Source organism: Mobula birostris, chromosome 16, assembly GCF_030028105.1.
Source record: "Mobula birostris isolate sMobBir1 chromosome 16, sMobBir1.hap1, whole genome shotgun sequence".
NCBI lineage: Eukaryota > Metazoa > Chordata > Chondrichthyes > Myliobatiformes > Myliobatidae > Mobula > Mobula birostris.
Genome location: NC_092385.1, coordinates 52,771,592 through 52,790,102, shown reverse-complemented (window position 1 = coordinate 52,790,102; position 18,511 = coordinate 52,771,592). Strand labels below are relative to the sequence as shown.

Here is an 18,511-nt window from a genome sequence, read left to right as displayed (position 1 = left end):
CTTCTTTGGGATGTATCTATCCTGACTGTTCCGAAGTTCCCAAAAACACCAGCCATTGCTGTTCTTCTGTCATCTTGACTAGTGTCCCCTTATAATCAGCTTTGGCCAGCTCCTCTCTCACGCCTCTGTAATTCCCTTTACTCCACTGTAATGCTGATTCCATCCAATATTAGCTTCTCCCTCTCAAACTGCAGGTGAGTTCTATCATATTACGATTACTGTTTGCTAAAGATTCCTTTACCTTCAGCTTGGTAATCAAATCTGGTTCATTACACAGCATCCAGTTCAGAATAGCCATTTCCCCAATGGGCTCAAACAGAAGCTGCTGTAAATTGCCATCTCCAGGGCATTCTATAAATTCCCTCTGTTGGATCCAGCACCAACCAGATCTTCCCAACCCACCTGCAAATTGACATCTCCCACAATTATCGCAACAATGTCCTTTTTCACATGCCTTTTCTAACTTGTGTTTTAATTTGTAGCCCACATCCTGACTACTGTTCAGAGGCCTGTGCACAACTTCCATCAAGATCTTTTTATCTTCCGATCCTATGTCACCTCTTTCTAAGGATTTGATTTCATTTTTTTTTACCAAAAGAGCCAAGCCAACCCCTCTCCTTACTTGCCTGTCCTTTCAATACAATGTGGATACTGGGATGTTAAGCTCCCAACTATGATCTTCTTTCAGCCATGACTCACAGATGCCTACAACATCATACCTGCCCATCTCGGACTACGCCACAAGGTCCTCTACCTTGTTTCATATACTGCGTGCATTCAAATAAAACACCTTTAGTGCAGTATTCATCACCATGTTACACTTTAACCCATCCCATCGACTGCAATTTTGCCCTTTCCTCATAGTCTCACCACACTCTTGTGTACCAAATGCACCATCCTCAGCACTTTTACTCCTGTTTCCATCCCCCTCCCAAATTAGTTTAAACTCTCCAAAATATCTCCAGCAAACCTGCTCGCAAGGATACTGTTCTCCTCGGGTTCAGGTGTAAAGCATCCTTTTTGTACAGGTCATACATTCCCCAAAAGCGATCCCAATGATCCAAAGATTGTAACCCTGCCCCCTGCACCAGTTCCTTCACCACACATTCAGCTGCCAAATCATTCAATTTTTACTCTCACTGGAACATGGGACAAGGAGCAATCCAGAGATTACTACCCTGGAGGTCCTGCTTTTCAACTTCCTGCCTAACTCCCTATATTCTCTCTTCAGGATCTCCTCCCTTTCCCTACTTATATCGTTTGTGCCAAAATGCATCGCAACTTCTGGCTGTTCACCCTCCCTCTATAGAATGCTGTGGACCCAATCTGACTCTAACCCTGGCATCTGGGGGGCAATATACCATCTGGGTATCTCTTTCACCTCCACAGAATCTGCTGTCTGCTTTTCTAATTATGGAGTCTGCTATCACTACTGTACTCCTCTTCTTCCCCCCGTCCTTTCTGAGCCACCGAGTCAGACTCTGTGCTAACGACCTGGTCACTGCAGCTTCCCCCGGTCAGTTGTCCCCCACCCCCCCAGCGGTATCCAAAGTGGTATCCTTATTAGTTCCATTTAATATCAATCAATATCAATAGTTCCATTTAATATCAGTCAATATCAACCTGATATTCTTGTTCTTTGCAGACACCTACGAAAATAGAAGAGTACCTCAAATAATGAGTGACAGTAAAAACGTTAGAACCCGAAAACCCTCTATTCCAGCCCCTCCCACACACAAGGAGCAGCAGAACAACTACCCTCCTTCTCCCCCCATGCCACATATTTCACCAAAAAAAGCATCAGCGCCTTCCACCCACCAAGCAATTAATAGAAAAGCCCCCAAGAAAGACCACGATCTGCAGAACAACAAAAAACAGTCATTCATCTGACAATTCAACATACCCCAGGCTCTCTCCCTCCCTAATAAAGGGACAGAGAAATGTCACACAGTGAGAGGTTTGACTAACCAGACAAAAAAAAATGCTCGCAGATTTACCCTGTTAGAGACTGCTGTATCACTTCTCTTTTCCTCCCGAGTTCTCTATCTCGAGAATTGGCAACAAACTCTCCCCCACCTGCAAGAGAAAGAGAGAGAGAACAGTTCGCCGAGTACAGAGCCCTCTGACAACTGATCCGCTGTTTCTGATATTCTGTTTTCTTCCGTGACACTGCAGTCAGCAGCATTAGCGTAGAATTGGCTCGTCCCCAGGGCTGCAAAGTTTCGGAACTCCGAAGACCCACTCATCTTCAAGGCCAGTCCTTGGGATATCGAAAAATGACCAGTTGGTGAGCCCCAAAAGCAGGTCCCCTTGCCTCGAGGAACCAAAGTTTGAGTGTAGCTCTAGGTCAGGGACTTTGATGGAAAAGGAAAGAAGAGAGACATTAAAGGTAGAAATTACGCAGACACAAGGAAATCTGCAGGGGCTGGAAATTCAAGCAATGCACACAAAAATGCTGGTGAATGCAGCAGGCCAGGCAGCATCTCTAGGAAGAGGTACAGTCAATGTTTCGGGCCGGGACCCTTCGTTAGGACTAACTGAAAGAAGAGCTAGTAAGAGATTTGAAAGTGGGAGGGGGAGGGGGAGATCCAAAATGATAGGAGAGGACAGGAGGGGAGGGGTGGATCTAAGAGCTGAAAAGTTGAAGAAATTATAGGTGGGGAGCAGTGAGAGAGGGTTTCACTAAACTCCCGTCAAAGAGAAGATCTAAACTTCTTCAGTGTAGGCATCACGGGAAATTAAGCAGTTTCCACATATGAGCTTGAAGAAGTTGCTATCTAGCACCATCGTAGCTCCGTCCAAGGGAATGGCTACAGGCGTACTCTGCACTGGTTGCCTATTCCCTTTTCCTCTTCTGACAGTTACCCAGGCACCTGCCTCCCTGTAGCTCCTATCTATCACCTCCTCGTTCTCATATGGCCATCACTGATCTTTTTTTTCCAATCCATCCCTAGCTTGTCAGGTGTCAGGTCCTCTGTGGGATGACAATTAGAATTGGACTTGGTTCATTATCGTCACAAGAAGCAAGATATAGTGAAAAGCTTGTCTTGCATACTGTTCATACAGATCGACTACATTGAGCTAGAATAAGGTAAAATGATGCAAAGAAAATCAGAATTAAGTCTAACAGTTACAGGGAAAATGCAGCACAGGTAAACAATAAGGTTCAAGATAATAACGAGATGGATTGTGAGGTCAAGAGTCCATCTTATTATAGAAGGGAATCATTCAATAGTCTTTTAACAGCGGGATAGAAGCTGTTCGTGAGTCTGGTAGTAGACGCTTTCAGGTTTCTGTATCTTCTGCTGGATGGGAGAAACAAAACGTGAGACTGTGGGTGGGGTCTTTGGTTCCACTGGCTACCTTACTGCGGCAGTGAGAAGTATTGATGGAGGGGAGGTTGGTTTCTGTGATGAGCTGGGCTGTGCCCACAGCTGTCTGCAGTTTCATATGGTTACATGCAGAGCAGTTGCCATACCAAACCACTATGCACCCAGACAGGATGCTTCGATAAAAATTGGCAAGGGCTGATGGGGGACAAGTCAAATTTCTTCAGCCTCCTGACGAGGTAGGGGCACTGATGAGATTTCTTGTCCATGGCATCTACGTGGTTGGACCCTGATCAGATTGTTGTTGATGTTCCCCATGGTGGGAGGGTCTAGGACAAGAGGGCACAGTCTCAGGATAGATGGGCGCCCTTTCAAAACAGAGATGCAGAGACATTTCTTTAGCCAAAGGGTGGTGAATTTGTGGAACTTGTTGCCATAGGCAGCTGTGGAGGCCAGGTTGTTGGGTGTATTTAAGGCAGAGATTGATAGGTTCATGATTGGAAATGGCACCAAAGGTTATGGGGAGAAGACTGGCATCTGGGGTTGAGGAGGGGAAAAAAGGATCAGCCATGATTGAATGGCAGAGCAGACTCAATGGGCCAGATGGCCTAATTCTGCTTCTAGGTCTTATGCTCACTCCTGGGAAGTTGAAATTGAAATTGAAACTCTCAACTCTCTGAAGCTCCAACACCATTGATGTAGAAAAGACCATATGCACCCTCCTCCAAGTCAATAACCAGCTTTTTTGCTTGGCTGACTTTGAGGGAAAGGTTGTTGTCATGACACCATGTTTCTAAGGTAGCTCTCTTCTCACTTCAATGTGTGGCTTCACATCCGAGTCTAAATTCATCTTACTAATGCACCCAATGAAGAGCACTTTCCACAGTAGTCATCCATAACAAGAAATTGGCTGATTTTATTTCAGTTTTTTCATCCTTCATTACTGTTCTTCTCAGTGTTATAGACCACAACACCCCATCTAAGTGCATATACCCTTGAGCAGTTTATTTGAATGGTGTTAAATTTCAGATTAAATCTTTGATTGCCAGACTGAGGAAGTGCAGTTTATATGGGCCATGCATGGGTTTGTGTTTATATCATGCTTCTGAGCTGCTAAGAAAAACATATGTGATGTGTTACTAAAACCATTAGGATGTTGTGATGCTTTTGACAAAACTTACCTGCTTTGTATTTACTTGCATATGTTAGCAGAAGGATGGAGCCAAGGAGAGGAAAGATCATCTGCCTCCCCAGAATCCAAGAGCCAAATAGTTTTCAAGGGAAATGGTAGATAATGTGAAACAAGTTGGACAAAGACTCAGAGTAGAGGCAAAGATCATTTTTTTAAACAACATGCTTTGATCTGAATTGCATTGTCTGTGAGGTAGAGGAAGAAGATGCATTGGTAATATTCCAAAGTAAAATCAATAAATTTTTGAAAAGGAAATTGGATCTAGTCAGAAAGGTCTTTCAAAATGGTAGCACTGATACAATGGGCTAAATAGCCTCTCTTTGTGCTTTGAGATAGCATGAAGAGCAGTATCTCTGTCAGCTGTACTCACTTTAGTAAAGCAGATACTTTTAGATAAAAGGCAACTCTTCACTTTGTCAATTTCCTCATTTAAGCAGCAGTTGTCTGAAATCTCAGTGGTCTGGCTTGGTCTTAAGCAGTTTTCTGTTTTCCCTAGTGATGAACGCCCCTCCGATCAACAAAATCCAGTTTGGTTTCAGATTTCCTGAGTTATGTTCCACTACGGCAAACAGAAAGAGGCCATTTTGTCCTTTGTGTCCATGCTAGTTTCCAGCAACCCCATCGATCACATTTCCCTGTACCCTTGTTCTCTTTCCCACATCTATCAAATCATTCTTTTTGATATTTCTCACTAATGACCTACAGTAAGGAGTATTTTAAAGCATCCAATTATTGTCCTAGCACATGTTTGGGATGTGGGAGGAAATTAGAGCTCCCAGGGAAATGTGCCATCACCACACTGACAGCGCCCCAGGTGAGGACAGGAGCAGTCTGGCAGTGACTGTGTCACTGTAGCTTACACTATTCTGGTGTAACTTAACACCAAGTCTGACAAAAACCAGTTTGTCTGCATAAGTACGTCTTCCTTTGCAGACCTGGGAATGTTACCGTTGTGTTTCCAGAAGATCCAGGAATCCATTATCGTTTATGGGACAACTCAGACCTTCTCACCAACTGCCTAAACTAAGTCTTCATATAATATGCAGGGAGTAAAGAGATGCATTCTCTGTGAATTGGTTCTCTCAAAGCAGTAGTGAATAACTGGTTGATGTGTATCTAGAGTAAGATCTCCTAAACATGAGAAATTCGGTAGACGCTGGAAACACACACAAAATACTGAAGGAACTCAGCAGGTCAGGCAGCATCTATGGAAATGAACAGATAGTTGACGTTTCAGGCTGAGACTCTTCTTCAGGACTTAGATCTCCTAGCCTGCAATCCAGTTTTGCATCTCATAATCACTCTCCCATATAAACAGGAGGAAATGGTTCTCTTTTGCCACATACAGGGAAGTGTTCAATGATATTTGGACACCTGCTTGTACAACGTATGCCCAACCTGTGCTGACCTTTTAGCCTCAACAAAGATGGACATTTCCTTCTTGTTCTCATCTATCAAAATGGATCCTTTCAGGGGTCATCACAATACCTTCGCTGACTTGATGCTAGTGGGAAAGGGAAAGGAAAAAAGTAACTGTGCACCTCTCCATGAACACTTCCAACACTGTGCACTGTGAAGTCTTTAACATATATGTTCCTTTTAGCATCCAAGTAACGGTCTCAACCATCTGAAAGGCATGGCTAGGGATAATGTTGGGTCCTATGTCTCAGTATTACTTCAGTCTTGCTTTAGGTCGTGCTACATGATTCAGTCTACAGTTCATTTAATCAGAACAGGTGTAAGTTTATTGAATCATTGCAAGGCAAAGTCAAATGATATTTCATTTTGTTTTTTTTTTGTAGCAATATTCTCAATGGGTCAGCTGTCTGTGTTTACAAGATGGCCAACATTATAATGGCCTTCAAAGGGGAATTTGCACACAAAGAGGGTCCTGACTACAAATGGGTGACATATCCAGGACGTGTGCCTTACCCTCGCCCTGGGACGGTGAGTGGAATTAATCTCTAGACCAAGTGTAAAGCAAGTATTGTGCCAACAGGCAGCTATTCTTCATTAAGAAACTGAAACTCTCCCAATTATTGGGAAAGATGTTGAGTTACGTCAGTAAAACAGCTGAGAAATTTGGCAAAAAGATAAAAAAGAATAAGAGAAGACTAGGGAGCCACACAAGACTGCAAATGCTGGAAACAGACTGCTGGAGTTCCTCATGCAGTGTTTCAACCTGACACTCTGATAATTCCTTTCCTTTCACAGATGCTGCTCAACCCACTGGGTTCCACCAGCAGCTAGACGGCAAGGTCTATTGTATGTAATTCTCTACCAAGCCTCAAACACTGTGCCCTATTAGAGGCTACAGAAATGAAACAAAGATGGGAATCACTCAGCATTAGTATTATGCTAACAGGATGTTATCAATAAGTGCCATTAACATTGCATAATGTTGACATTACAGTACATGTGATCGCACTAGTTCCTTGGAAATAGATCCCCAGTCAGCAGCATTAACATATTATATCTTAATGTCAGTGTACAGTAAACTACCTCAAATTCATTCCGTTGAATTTTGTGGTATGAAAGCTGACATCACTTGAATAGAAATTCATTCACAAACACACATATAGCACTGCATTTTGACTATAACATGATACATGGGTGTCCACTTAAAGTAGACAGATTACTGGCCACTATTTATCAGTACTCAACACTTGTTAACTTAAAGGTCCTGACATGTTTCAATCCTAAATTAGAGTTAAATCCTTTGAAAAGCCTATTGAGGGCTAATGAGGATTACTGTGGAGGAACAACATGAACCAGAGAGCCTGGTGCATTTCTTTCAGTTGATATTACTTTCAGCTATTAAGACAAGGGAAAATAATCTCAAATTTTAAAACAAGCAGCACTCAGAACTTAGTGCACTAAAATGATCAATGACCAAATTCTGCAAATGATGACTCAAAAAATAATCGATCACAAGTCTTACCATTGCATCTGTCACATATGTCCAGTGCCCCAGCACCACGTATGGGAGCTACAGATCAACACGTGAATACCCGGATGAGGCGATCTTCTTCATCCGCACCCACCCACTCATGCACGATGCTGTCTATCCGGTGAACCATCGGCCAGTGCTGGTTCGGGTTGGCATGGACTACAAGTTTACTCGTCTCGCTGTGGACCGGGTCGAGGCAGTGGATGGACAATATGATGTGATCTTTATTGGAACTGGTGAGTAGATGGAGCCAAACAATCTGTTCAAAGCCATGCACAGCTCACTGAGAGGAGCGCTTGTTAATGCTGGTCTTATTTTGGCGATTGTATCTGTGGGGTTGTCTCAAACACCGCTGAAAACAACCTATTCTCCGAAGTATTTTATAAAGTACAAGTTGAAAGTCTGCCAAGCATGCAGAATAATAGTTAACTTCATCCACAGCGTGTTGAGTGTATTACATATGATAACCCAATAATCTTGCTTTTAGAACAAGGAATATAGAACATAGTTCAAAGTAAATTTATTATCAAAGTACTATATGTATTATATAGTATATATAATACTAGAGATTAATTTTCATACGGGCATTTATGGGAAAATAAAGAAACACAGTAGAGTTTATGGAAAACTAAATAACAATGACTGACAAACATCTAATGTGCAAAAGAGGACAAATAGTGCCAATAATAAATAAAAAGTAAATAAATATACTAACAATAGTACAATTCAACAATACTGCACAGGATCAGGCTCTTTGGCTTCATGATACCTGTGCCAAATATGGTGCCACAACTCAAACTTTAGCAGTCAATCTCCCTCAGAATATTGTGACAGCTTCCTGGATCAGCAAGGTCTCAACAACTGTTGTAATTAAAAACCAACCTTGTAAATCTAATTTTTCTAACCAATTTGGTTTTCACATTTACCTTTCTAAGCTTTCCAACCTGACGTGTAACAGGAATCAATCTGAGGGAGGACTGTGAGGTGTTGTGGCATTGGCACATAATTGCCAAAGTTTCATCGATTCGTTGGATCTTTGGTATTGGTAGATTCTTGTCACATGTACTGAGATATGGTGAAAAGCGTTTGTTTGCATGCCACCAAACAGGTCATTCCATGCAAGGTAGTACAAACAGGCAAAACAGAATGCACAGTATCTGTCTGCAGAGTAAGTGCAGTGCAGGTAGACAAATAGAGTGCAAGGTAAATTTAGGAGAGATAGCGAGAATAGAGCTTTTTGGAGCAGTATGAAAAGAGAGGAGATAAATAACCAGGTTAACGTAGGCATGCAAGGTCTGTTTCTCTTCCATTAATCCATCTTTGAACAAAACTAAAACTAGATATAATAGCTGTATTGTGTTCTGTTACAGACACAGGGTTGGTCCTGAAATCTATCTACTCTCCTAAAGAAAACCATGAGGTAGAAGAGCTAATTCTAGAAGAGTTAGAGGTTTTCCAGGTAAGTTGGAAAATAATAGCAGTGAACATATGGAAGTCACTTCCTGTTGCGTTGCACTTTATTTGAAGTACCAAACCACAGCTGGCTCACTTACACAGAATGATCCACTCACATTATGTTGAAGAGAAGGAAAATTGGTTTGACAGGCGACAGTGGATATGAGGACATATTAATGGCCTTATTTAAAGAAATGGAGTAAAAACAGTCAACACCTTCAACATATAAAGGTCTTGCTGAAAATCATTTGTTGACTGTGTCCAGTTTTCACTTGAAGAGCGAAAGGAGATAGACGTGGTGAAGGGGGAGGGAGGATCAAGCAGGGTGAGGAGGGATGAGGAAAGGTAATGGATGAACAAGTATGGTGAGAAAGGATAAAGGAAGACCCAGACATTATGATGGGTGATCTGGTGTGCTGAGAGGAGACTACTTTGTAAAGAAATGTGGGGGAAGATCTGGGCAGGGTGAAGAAGAGGGAAGGGACACATTTGTGGTGAGGAAGGGGGAAGGGAGACTTAGACATCATGAGGAACAGGTTAGCCAAGACTGGACAAGGAGGGAGGGTAAGGGAAGAACAAACACGATGGGGAAGGATAAGAGGAGACATAGACTATGTGAGGAATTTGCGAGTGGGGTGACCCAGACAGGGTGGAGTGAGGTGAGGGGAGAACAGAGAGGGCAGACCCTTGGAAAAACTTCAGGCTCATTGTTCTAAGTATTAAAGAATTTTAGTAAGTAGAAATTCAATTCAAAACAGCTGTGAAAAGGGAATTTTCATTTGTGTATGGATCTAATACAAACATTTCCTGGCAAATCATTTATATATTCCTGAGGTTTCATTCAGGCAGCCCTAAATGCGAGCCTGCTTGCCATGGGCTTTAGCTCTCCAGAGAGGACTCTGGCAAGAGATGTATCAAAACCCTCAAGCTGTGCTAAAACCTACATAAGTGCTGCCCACTGAGGTATCCTTGCCAGGAGATTAGAAAAGGGATAGTTTTTAATCAAAAATCTTTTCTAAATATCATTTTAAAATCTATTTTTCAATGCTGTGTGTGTTCTTCTGAACTCATAATAAGCTATATGAATGACTAACCCAGTCTTCCATCTAATGATTTGTGATCCTGTCAGAGGCTGTGGATAACCTGACTAGATATTAATTTATAGGAAACACAGGGAATAGTTTTTGAGTAATAATGCAAGATTTTTTTTGTTCTTTTTTGATCAATGATAAAAGAGAACAAATATTCACCTTCATTATGTACTCTACTCCAATTACTATACTTGTTCTAAACTCTTTGAAGCCTTTTAATTTCTTCCTGTCAGAACCTTTAAAGTTGATGGTCAGGAAAGACCCCCTTATTATAAGATAAAGTGAGAAGTCTCTTCTTATGTAGGATTGGAAGTAAAAAGTTCATTGGTCTCCAGAGAATGGACTGAGGTAACAAATACAAAAGCGATGTAGAAATAATGTGATCTTTTATTAATTAGTTCTAATAACATCTCCTTTCTGGTTGGTCTGATTTGTGTGGTTCAGCTGGACACTTCAGAGGGACTTAAATGTAAGACTGAGGAAAATGAAGTTTTCTTTCCTGAAAAACAGTTATGAACTAGTTGGGTCCTTATAATCCAACAAACACCAAATATTTTATCCCATTCATTTTCAAAGGCACATATCTAAATACTCAAATACTCTAGAATGATTAGTCTTTCCCTCCTAGATTACCTGTCCTGTGAGATTAAAATAATTTATGTCACTGACAGATACTCCACAGAAACAGGCCCTTTGGTCCATCAATTTCATGGTGCCCATTAATTGCTTGTTCACACTAATCCTACGTAAATCCCAATTTTAATTTTTAGTCTCCCCATATTCTCAGCAACTATCTCAAGATTCTACCACTTGTCATAGAGTCATTGAAAACTACAGCATAGAAACAGACCTTTGGCCTATCTAGCCCCTGCCAAACCATTTAAAACTGCCTAGTCCCATCGACCTGCACCCGGTCCATAGCCCTCCATAGCTCTCCCATTTATATACTGTACATATCCAAGCATATCTTAAACGTTGGACTTGAAGTCACATCTGCCACCTGTGCCGGCAGCTCGTTCCACACTTACACCATCTGCTTAGTGAAGAAGTTCCCCTCATGTTCCCTTTAAACATTTCACCTTTCACCCTTAACTCATGACCTCCAATTGTAGTCTTACCCAACCTCAGTGGAAAAAGCTTGCTTGCATTTACCCTATCTACACTCCTCATAATCTTGTATACCTCTATCAAATTTCCTTTCATTCTCTTATGTTCTAGGGAATAAAGTTCTAACCTACTCAATTTTTCCTTTTAACTCATGTCCTCCAGTCCTGGCAACATCCTTGTAAATTTTCTCTGTATTCTTTCATCCTTATTTACATCTTTCCTGTAGGCAGGTGACCAAAACTGCATGTAATACACCAAATTAGGCCTCACCAATGTCTTATACAACTTCAACATAACATCCCGGTTCCTGTACTCAATACTTTGATCTATGAAGGCCTATGTGCCTGGTATACTCTAGGGTCAATTTAAGTGGCTAGTGAACTCACAAGCCCAAATATCTGTGGGGCATGGGTGGAAATCAGTACAGCCTGAAGAAAAACTCACTAAGTCACAGGGAGAGAATGCACACTCCACACAGACAGCACCCAAGGTCAGGATTGAACCTGGCGCTCTGGTGCTGTGAGGAAACAGTTGTATTAGCTGCACGAATGGTTCCCAAGAGTTTGCAATGAAGAATAGATGTAGGCTCACTGACCTGAAATGTGATTTCTACCTCTACAGATCCTGCCTGACTTGCTCAGTATTTCCAACATTTTCTGTCTCAGTATTTTCAGTGAAGCCTTCTTTGTTTCTGATCCAATTCTCTGCTTTTTTATTTTGCTCCAAATAAACAGTTGTGGGTGGGCCAGCTTGGAACTTCAACAAAACTCTTAGAGAGTACACAACTTAGTACTGTTTTTGGAAATATTCTGGAAGATTTAATGACCATATCCATGCTTTGCAGACTTGAGATACTGTGCTGCTGCTTTTCAAAGGATTATGCAATATTTGAATATATAATTCAGGCTAGGATTCAGTGTAGAATTTAGCCAGCTGTATTAAAACAAAAATCAGTACAGCACAGTGCAGGCACCTTGGCCCATGATGTTGTGTCAACCCTCTAATCTACTCCAAGGCTAATCTAGCCCTTACCCCCCCACAGAGTCTTCCATTTTTCTTTCTTCCATATGCCCATCTAAGGGTAACTTAAATGTACCTAACGTATCTTCCCCTTACCACTACGACTGGCAGCATGCTCCATGCACCCACTTCTCTCTGTGTAAAAAAAACCTGCCTCTCACATCCCTCCTGTACTTTCCTCCCAGCGCCTTAAAGTTATGCCTTCTCGTACTAACTGTTTCAACCCTGAGAAAAGAAGTCTCTGACTATCCACTCGACTTAAGCCTCTCATCATCTTGTACACCTCTATCAAGTCACCTCTTATCCTCCTCTCCAAAGAGAAAAAGCCCTTGCTTGCTCAACCTATCCTTATAACACATGCTTTCTAATCTTGGTGAATCTCCTCTGCACCCACCCTCATGGCTCCTGTGGGCAAGCCAATTCTGAATCCACGCAGCCAAGTTACCCTGGGATCCCATGCCTCCTAACTTTCTGAAGGAGCTGACCACAGGAACCCTGTCAAATATGTTACCACATTGTTTTGTTTGAAGTTGTGTTCTTTGTCTGCTTGTCCAAATGGCTCAGGTTGCTACTGACGATCCTATGGCACAAGAATTCCTAATGTCCTGAACAATATTCCTCTCTGTGGCAGTAAAAACTTACTTGCAGCAGCATCACAGGCATATAACATCGTATAAGCAGCATAAATTATGCACAATTTTTTGAAGAAAATACAACTAGAACAAAAATATTCAGATTAGTATAGGATAGTCAAAGTTACCATGATGTTGCTAAACTGTAGAGATTAGGGTTTTGCCTGTTGTTAGAACTATATGGTTGAAAGGAAGTAGATGTTCCTGAACCTAGTGGTGCAGGGCTTCTGGCTCCTATGAACATATGAAAGTGTTTTATTTAAAGTTCTTTTTCTTTTGTTCTTAGATTTAAGTATAAATATAGAAGAACGATCCTGAATGATATTTCTGATGTTAATAATATGGATGCCTCATTAGTATAATTTAATCTCTCTTCAGGACAAAGCACCAATCACCTCAATGAAACTGTCCAAGAAGCGGGTAAGCACACTCATCCTGGATATTTGATGCTCGTTTGCTGCAATGCAAATGAAATCTTCAGAATTAAACAAATCAAAATGTTTAGAGTGACTGATATGAAAGTTATTTTCCTTGAAATATGGTCATAGAGGATCTGAAGTTGTCCTTTTCTTACCGTTTGTGACTGACATTACAGTAACCAACTATTTGTTTAGTCTCCAAAACAACATCTCTGAACCCTCACACAACTTTGCCCAATATTGAGGAATGCTGACACCATACGGAAACACACTAGAAACTAAACACCTACAGTTCTTGGAACAAAAGGAGTATCTGGTTCACAGATGCCTCTTCCTTCTCATTCTTAAGGCTGGAGTATGTTTTGCTATCTTCCCATCAGAAAACATCTGGGTAATTTGGCATTTCTCCAAAGTAAAACAAGAGTATCAGTTTCCAGAACAGTGTCTCCTTTGGAGCTGAACAAATGAAGAAAATGCTAAATAACTCTGCTGTGTACAAGACCATAAGATATCGGAGCAGAATTAGACTATTTGGCCCATCAAGCCTGCTCCACCATTTCATCATGGCTGAATCATTTTTCCTCTCAGTCCCAATCTCCTGCCTTCACCCTGTATCTCTTCATGCCCTGACCAATCAAGAATCTATCAGCCTCTGCCTTAAATATACATACCTGACATCCACAGCTGCCTGTGGCAACAAATTCCACGGATTCACTACACTCTGGCTGAAGAAATTTCTTCTCAATTCCATTCTAAAAGGACACACAACTATTCTGAGGCTGTGTCCTCTGGTCTTAGACTCTCCCACCACAAGAAGCATCTTGTCCGCATGCTCTCTATTAAGGCCTTTCATCATTTGATAGGTTTCAATGAAGTCATCCCTCATTCTTCTGAATTCCAGTGAATACAATGGAAAACACAAACTGAAACTGAAGAGGGCCTTCTAGACAACATCATCTTGATGACTCCCTAGTTGGTTGTCTGATTGCCTCATTTCCCCTTTCTTGCTCAATGGTCTAACTCCTCCCAAGAATCCAAACCACCCATGGGCCTTGCATACTTGGATGGTTTGTTAAATGACTGTGGGTGTTCTGGTCCATCTTACCACACTGGGTGGACAACCCACTAGATCAAAGCACTAAGGATTCTAGACAGAGTAGAGTAGAGTACAGTATTCTGACTTTCCTCCCTGAAAGAGGTTTGGATGATCAGGTTACAGATTGGTGTAGCACAGAAACAAGCCCTTCAGTTCACCATGGACATGCCAACCTTTCTCCATATCTACTATCCATTAACCTCATTTACACAGATTAGGACTATATCCTTGTCTATTCAAGTATTTGTCTAAACGCTTCTTAAATGTGGTAATTATATCCGATTCCAGCACCTCCTTTGGCAGCAAGTTCAGTGAAAAAGTACTTGCCTTTCAGATCCCCTTTAAAGCTCCTTCCTCCTATCTCAAACATTTGCCCTCTTGGTTTTGGTACTTCATGCATGGAAAAAATATTTCATTCTGCCTTTTTCAATGACATGTTGAGATATGTGACCATTTCTTCTGGTGGAGGTGAAGCAGAAAAAAAGGGCTGCAGGTTCACTGGGTGTTCTAGCCAATCATGAGATGTTTATTAAAGGCAGTAATTTGTGAGTTAAGCTCACTGCCAAAGGGAGGTGCAAGAGGATTCATACTTGAAAATTAAAACAACATTCTAGGGTAAGTGGCGGGGGGGGGCAGGAATTTGAGCCCTTCATTAGCTTATTAGGCCAAACGAATCCTCCTTTGTTCTATGAACAGAGCTAAGAGAATAAACACGAGCAAGTTTGCAGATGCCGGAAATCCAAAGCACCACACAGAAAATGCTGGAGAAGCTCAGCAAGTTAGACAGCTTCTAGGAAAATGAATAAGCAGTCAACGTTTCAGGTCAAGTCCCTTCTTCAGGACTGAAAAGGAAGGGGGAAGATGCCAGAATAAAAAGGTGGGGGGAGGGGAAGGAGGCTAGCTGGAAGGTGATAGGCGAAGCCAGGTGTGTGGGAAAGGTAAAGGACTGGAGGAGAAGGAATGTGATGGGAGAGGAGAGTGGACCATAGGAGAAAGGGAAAACAGAAAGGACCTGGGGGAAGTGATAGGCAGGTGAGAAGAGGTAAAAGGCCAGAGTGCGAAATAGAAGAAAAGGGGAGGTGGAGGGAAAAAGCGCTACCAGGAGAAATCGATATTCATGCCATTAGGTTGGAGGCTTCCCAGGAGGAATATAAAGTGTTGTTCCTCCACCCTGAGGGTGGCCTCATCATGGCACAAGAGGAAGCCGTGGACCGACATGTTGGAACAGGAATGAGAGTGGGAATTAAAATGTTTGGCCGCCGGGAAATTCCGCTTTTGGCGGATGGAGCAAAGGTGCTTGCTGAAGCAATCCCCAAATTCAGTGTGCGTCTCACCAGGAGCTGAAAGAGTGTAATCCTTTTATCAATCTCAAACTGATGTCTGCCTTTCCTACAGCAGTGGCTGTATTTAGGTTCAAAGAGTGGCTTGGCCCAGGTGTCGCTGTACCAGTGCGATTTGTATGGCAAAGGCTGTGCGGAATGCTGCCTGGCAAGAGACCCTTACTGCACCTGGAACGGAAGCTCTTGCAGCACCTACTTACCCAGTGCACGCAGGTGGGTGCCGTCCTTCTACAGTCTTTCTTTTCTTTATTAATCTTTTTATTAATTTAAAAAGAGCATGTAAACAAACAAGGGGAGAATTATCTCAAATATATATATCAATAACAATACAAACAGAAAGTGAAATAGACATGATCAAAATCATACCTAGTATTAAGCTAATATGTAGTATATAGTAAAAAAGAAGACAGCTAATTCTCCTCTTATCAATTCATGGAGAGAAAAAAAAACCCCACTACACTATACGGGAAAAGGGGGAGAAAAGGGACTGGGCAGTCCATTCTGAGGATACGACCAAAAAAAAAGAAAGACTTTCTGATCAAATCTAAAACTTCAAAAAAAAAACTGATTGGAAGAGTAATAAATCAAATCAAATGAAAATATTGAATAAAAAGTCACCAGATTTGCTCAAATTTAAAGGATGTATCAAATGTCCGACTTCTTATTTTCTCTAAACTTAAACAGGACATAATGGAGGAGAGCCAATAAAAGACAGTAGGTGGATTAGAATCCTTCCACTTCAGTAAAATGGCTCTCCTAGCCAATAAAGTTGAAAAGGCAATCTGTAGTCAGTTTGCTTGAATACTGTGTGGGATTTGTTACCTCACCACATCCACATGCGGACTCATTGTAGAGGTCCTGCATTACCACCTCTGGTACACTGCAGATCACAATGGAAGGATGAAAAATATCTAGAAATTAAAAATCACCTTTATTTTCATTGTTATTCTTTGATTTTATTCTATTTCTTTGTTCTACTGTGAATGCCTAGCAGAAAATAAATCTCAGTATATGGTGTATACCTACCTTGATAGTAAACTTACTTTGAAATTTGAACGTATTTGTCACATGCACCTTGTCACATGTCATCAACCAGCTCAGTCCAAGGATCACGAGTGTCACCATGCTACTAGTGCAAAAATAGCATGCCCACAACTCACTAACCCTAACCGTATGTCTTTGGAATGTGGGAGGAAAGTAGAACACCCAGAGGAAGTCCACACGGACATGGGGAGAAAATACAAACTCCTTACAGAAATTGGCAGCAATTGAACTCCGATTAGTGGTCATGGGCACTGTAAAGCGTTTGCACTAAGTGCTACCTTTATTAAATAGAAGGCAACCTGTTACTCCCAGCACTTTTTATAAGATGGCTCAATTTCTAAAGGTTTGACAGAAGTTGCCCCCCCATAGGAAAGGTTCTCAGCAATTAGCCTGAGAATGGGCCTTAATGGACAAGTTTCCCTCCCCCACCCCAACTTCCCTTAGGTTAATCAGCAGTTTTCTAAAAGGACCATTAGATAAAATCCAATTCCATCTCAAACTCTCACCATTACAATTGTTTTCTTCCAAAATAGTTCCTTTTATTTAAGCAGCTGATAAATTGGACACTAGTCCAAGTGGAACAGGTCATGTCTTGATTGAACTTGTCGTGCAGATAACAAAGGTGATTAATGAAGGTAGAGCAGAGGATGTTGTCCACATGGATTTTAGTAAGCATTTGACAAGGTCCCTCATGGCATGATCCTCCAGAAGTTTAAGATGCATCGGATCCATGGTGACTTAGCTATTTGTATTCAGAATTTTATTCTGTTGGAGGTGCATGGCTAGTGATGTTCTAAGGATTAGTGATAGTTCCAAAGATTAGTTCCAATGACTAGTGATGTTCCAATGATAGTTGTCAATGGATTTTATTCTGGTTGAAAGTACATGGCTAGTGATGCTCCAATGATTAGTGATGTTCCATTGATGGTTTCAATGATGTCCCAGTGATGGTTCCAATGATTGTGGTAATTCCAATGACTAGTGATGTTCCAATGGCAGTTGTCAACGGATATTATTCTGGTTGGAGGTGCATGACTGGTAACATTCCACAGCAAGCCATACTGGGATCTTTGCTGTCCATGATATACATAAATGACTTGGGCAAATATGTGCCTGGATGGGTTAATAAGCTTGTAGATGACTCAAAGGTTGGTAGCATTGTGGGTAGTGGCAGTGTAGAAAGTTGCCACAGTTGTATATGCCGTACATCATTTGCTGATATAGGAGAAAAAATGGCAGATAGAGCGTAATCCAGGCATGTGTGAGGTACTACATTCTAGGAGATCAAATGTAAAGATATTGTACACTGTTAATGTCAAAGCATCTTTGATGTACTGAGGGATCTTGAGATCTGAGTTTCTTGCTCCATGAAGGTGACAGCACAAGTTGAAAGATGGTAAAGAAGGTGTCTTTCATCCCTTTATTGAATGAAGCTCTGAGTTGGAGAGATAGGAAATATATTGCAGCTTTGTAAAGTTCTGGTTAGGCCACATCTGAATTGTCACATTCATTTCTGGTTGCCCCGTTTCAGGGAGGATGTGGAGGTTATGGAAAGGGTTCAGGTGGTTGACCAGGATGCTGTCTGGATTACAAGCCCTGTGCTACAAGAAGAGGTTGGATGAACAAGGTTTCTTTTCTCTGGAGCAACAGAGACTGAGGGGAGACCTGATGGAATTAAAATAACGAGATGCAGAGGTAGGGTAGACAGCTGGAATACTTACACAAGCTCGAAATGTCAGCGAGTATAAATTTAAGATGAGTGAAGAAAAGTTTAAAGAAGATATGCTGGGTAGGTTGGTGCCTGGAATGTGATGTGGCATTGTTGTTGGTGGTGGA

At 41.6% G+C, this 18,511-nt stretch overlaps 1 protein-coding gene across 4 annotated transcripts in view; it reads left to right on the top strand.

Annotated features, from left to right (window-relative positions):
- Positions 1-18,511, top strand: part of sema3h (sema domain, immunoglobulin domain (Ig), short basic domain, secreted, (semaphorin) 3H) — a 233,713-nt gene that overhangs the window by 192,985 nt on the left and 22,217 nt on the right. For 3 of the 4 annotated variants that reach the window (XM_072280640.1, XM_072280642.1, XM_072280641.1), the window contains exons 11-15: positions 6,324-6,468; positions 7,488-7,707; positions 8,842-8,930; positions 13,155-13,196; positions 15,687-15,844. In XM_072280640.1, coding sequence (XP_072136741.1) covers positions 6,324-6,468; positions 7,488-7,707; positions 8,842-8,930; positions 13,155-13,196; positions 15,687-15,844 — 654 coding nt within the window. The remainder of the gene's footprint in view (positions 1-6,323; positions 6,469-7,487; positions 7,708-8,841; positions 8,931-13,154; positions 13,197-15,686; positions 15,845-18,511) is intronic. The other variant, XM_072280643.1, reaches the window with a different exon arrangement.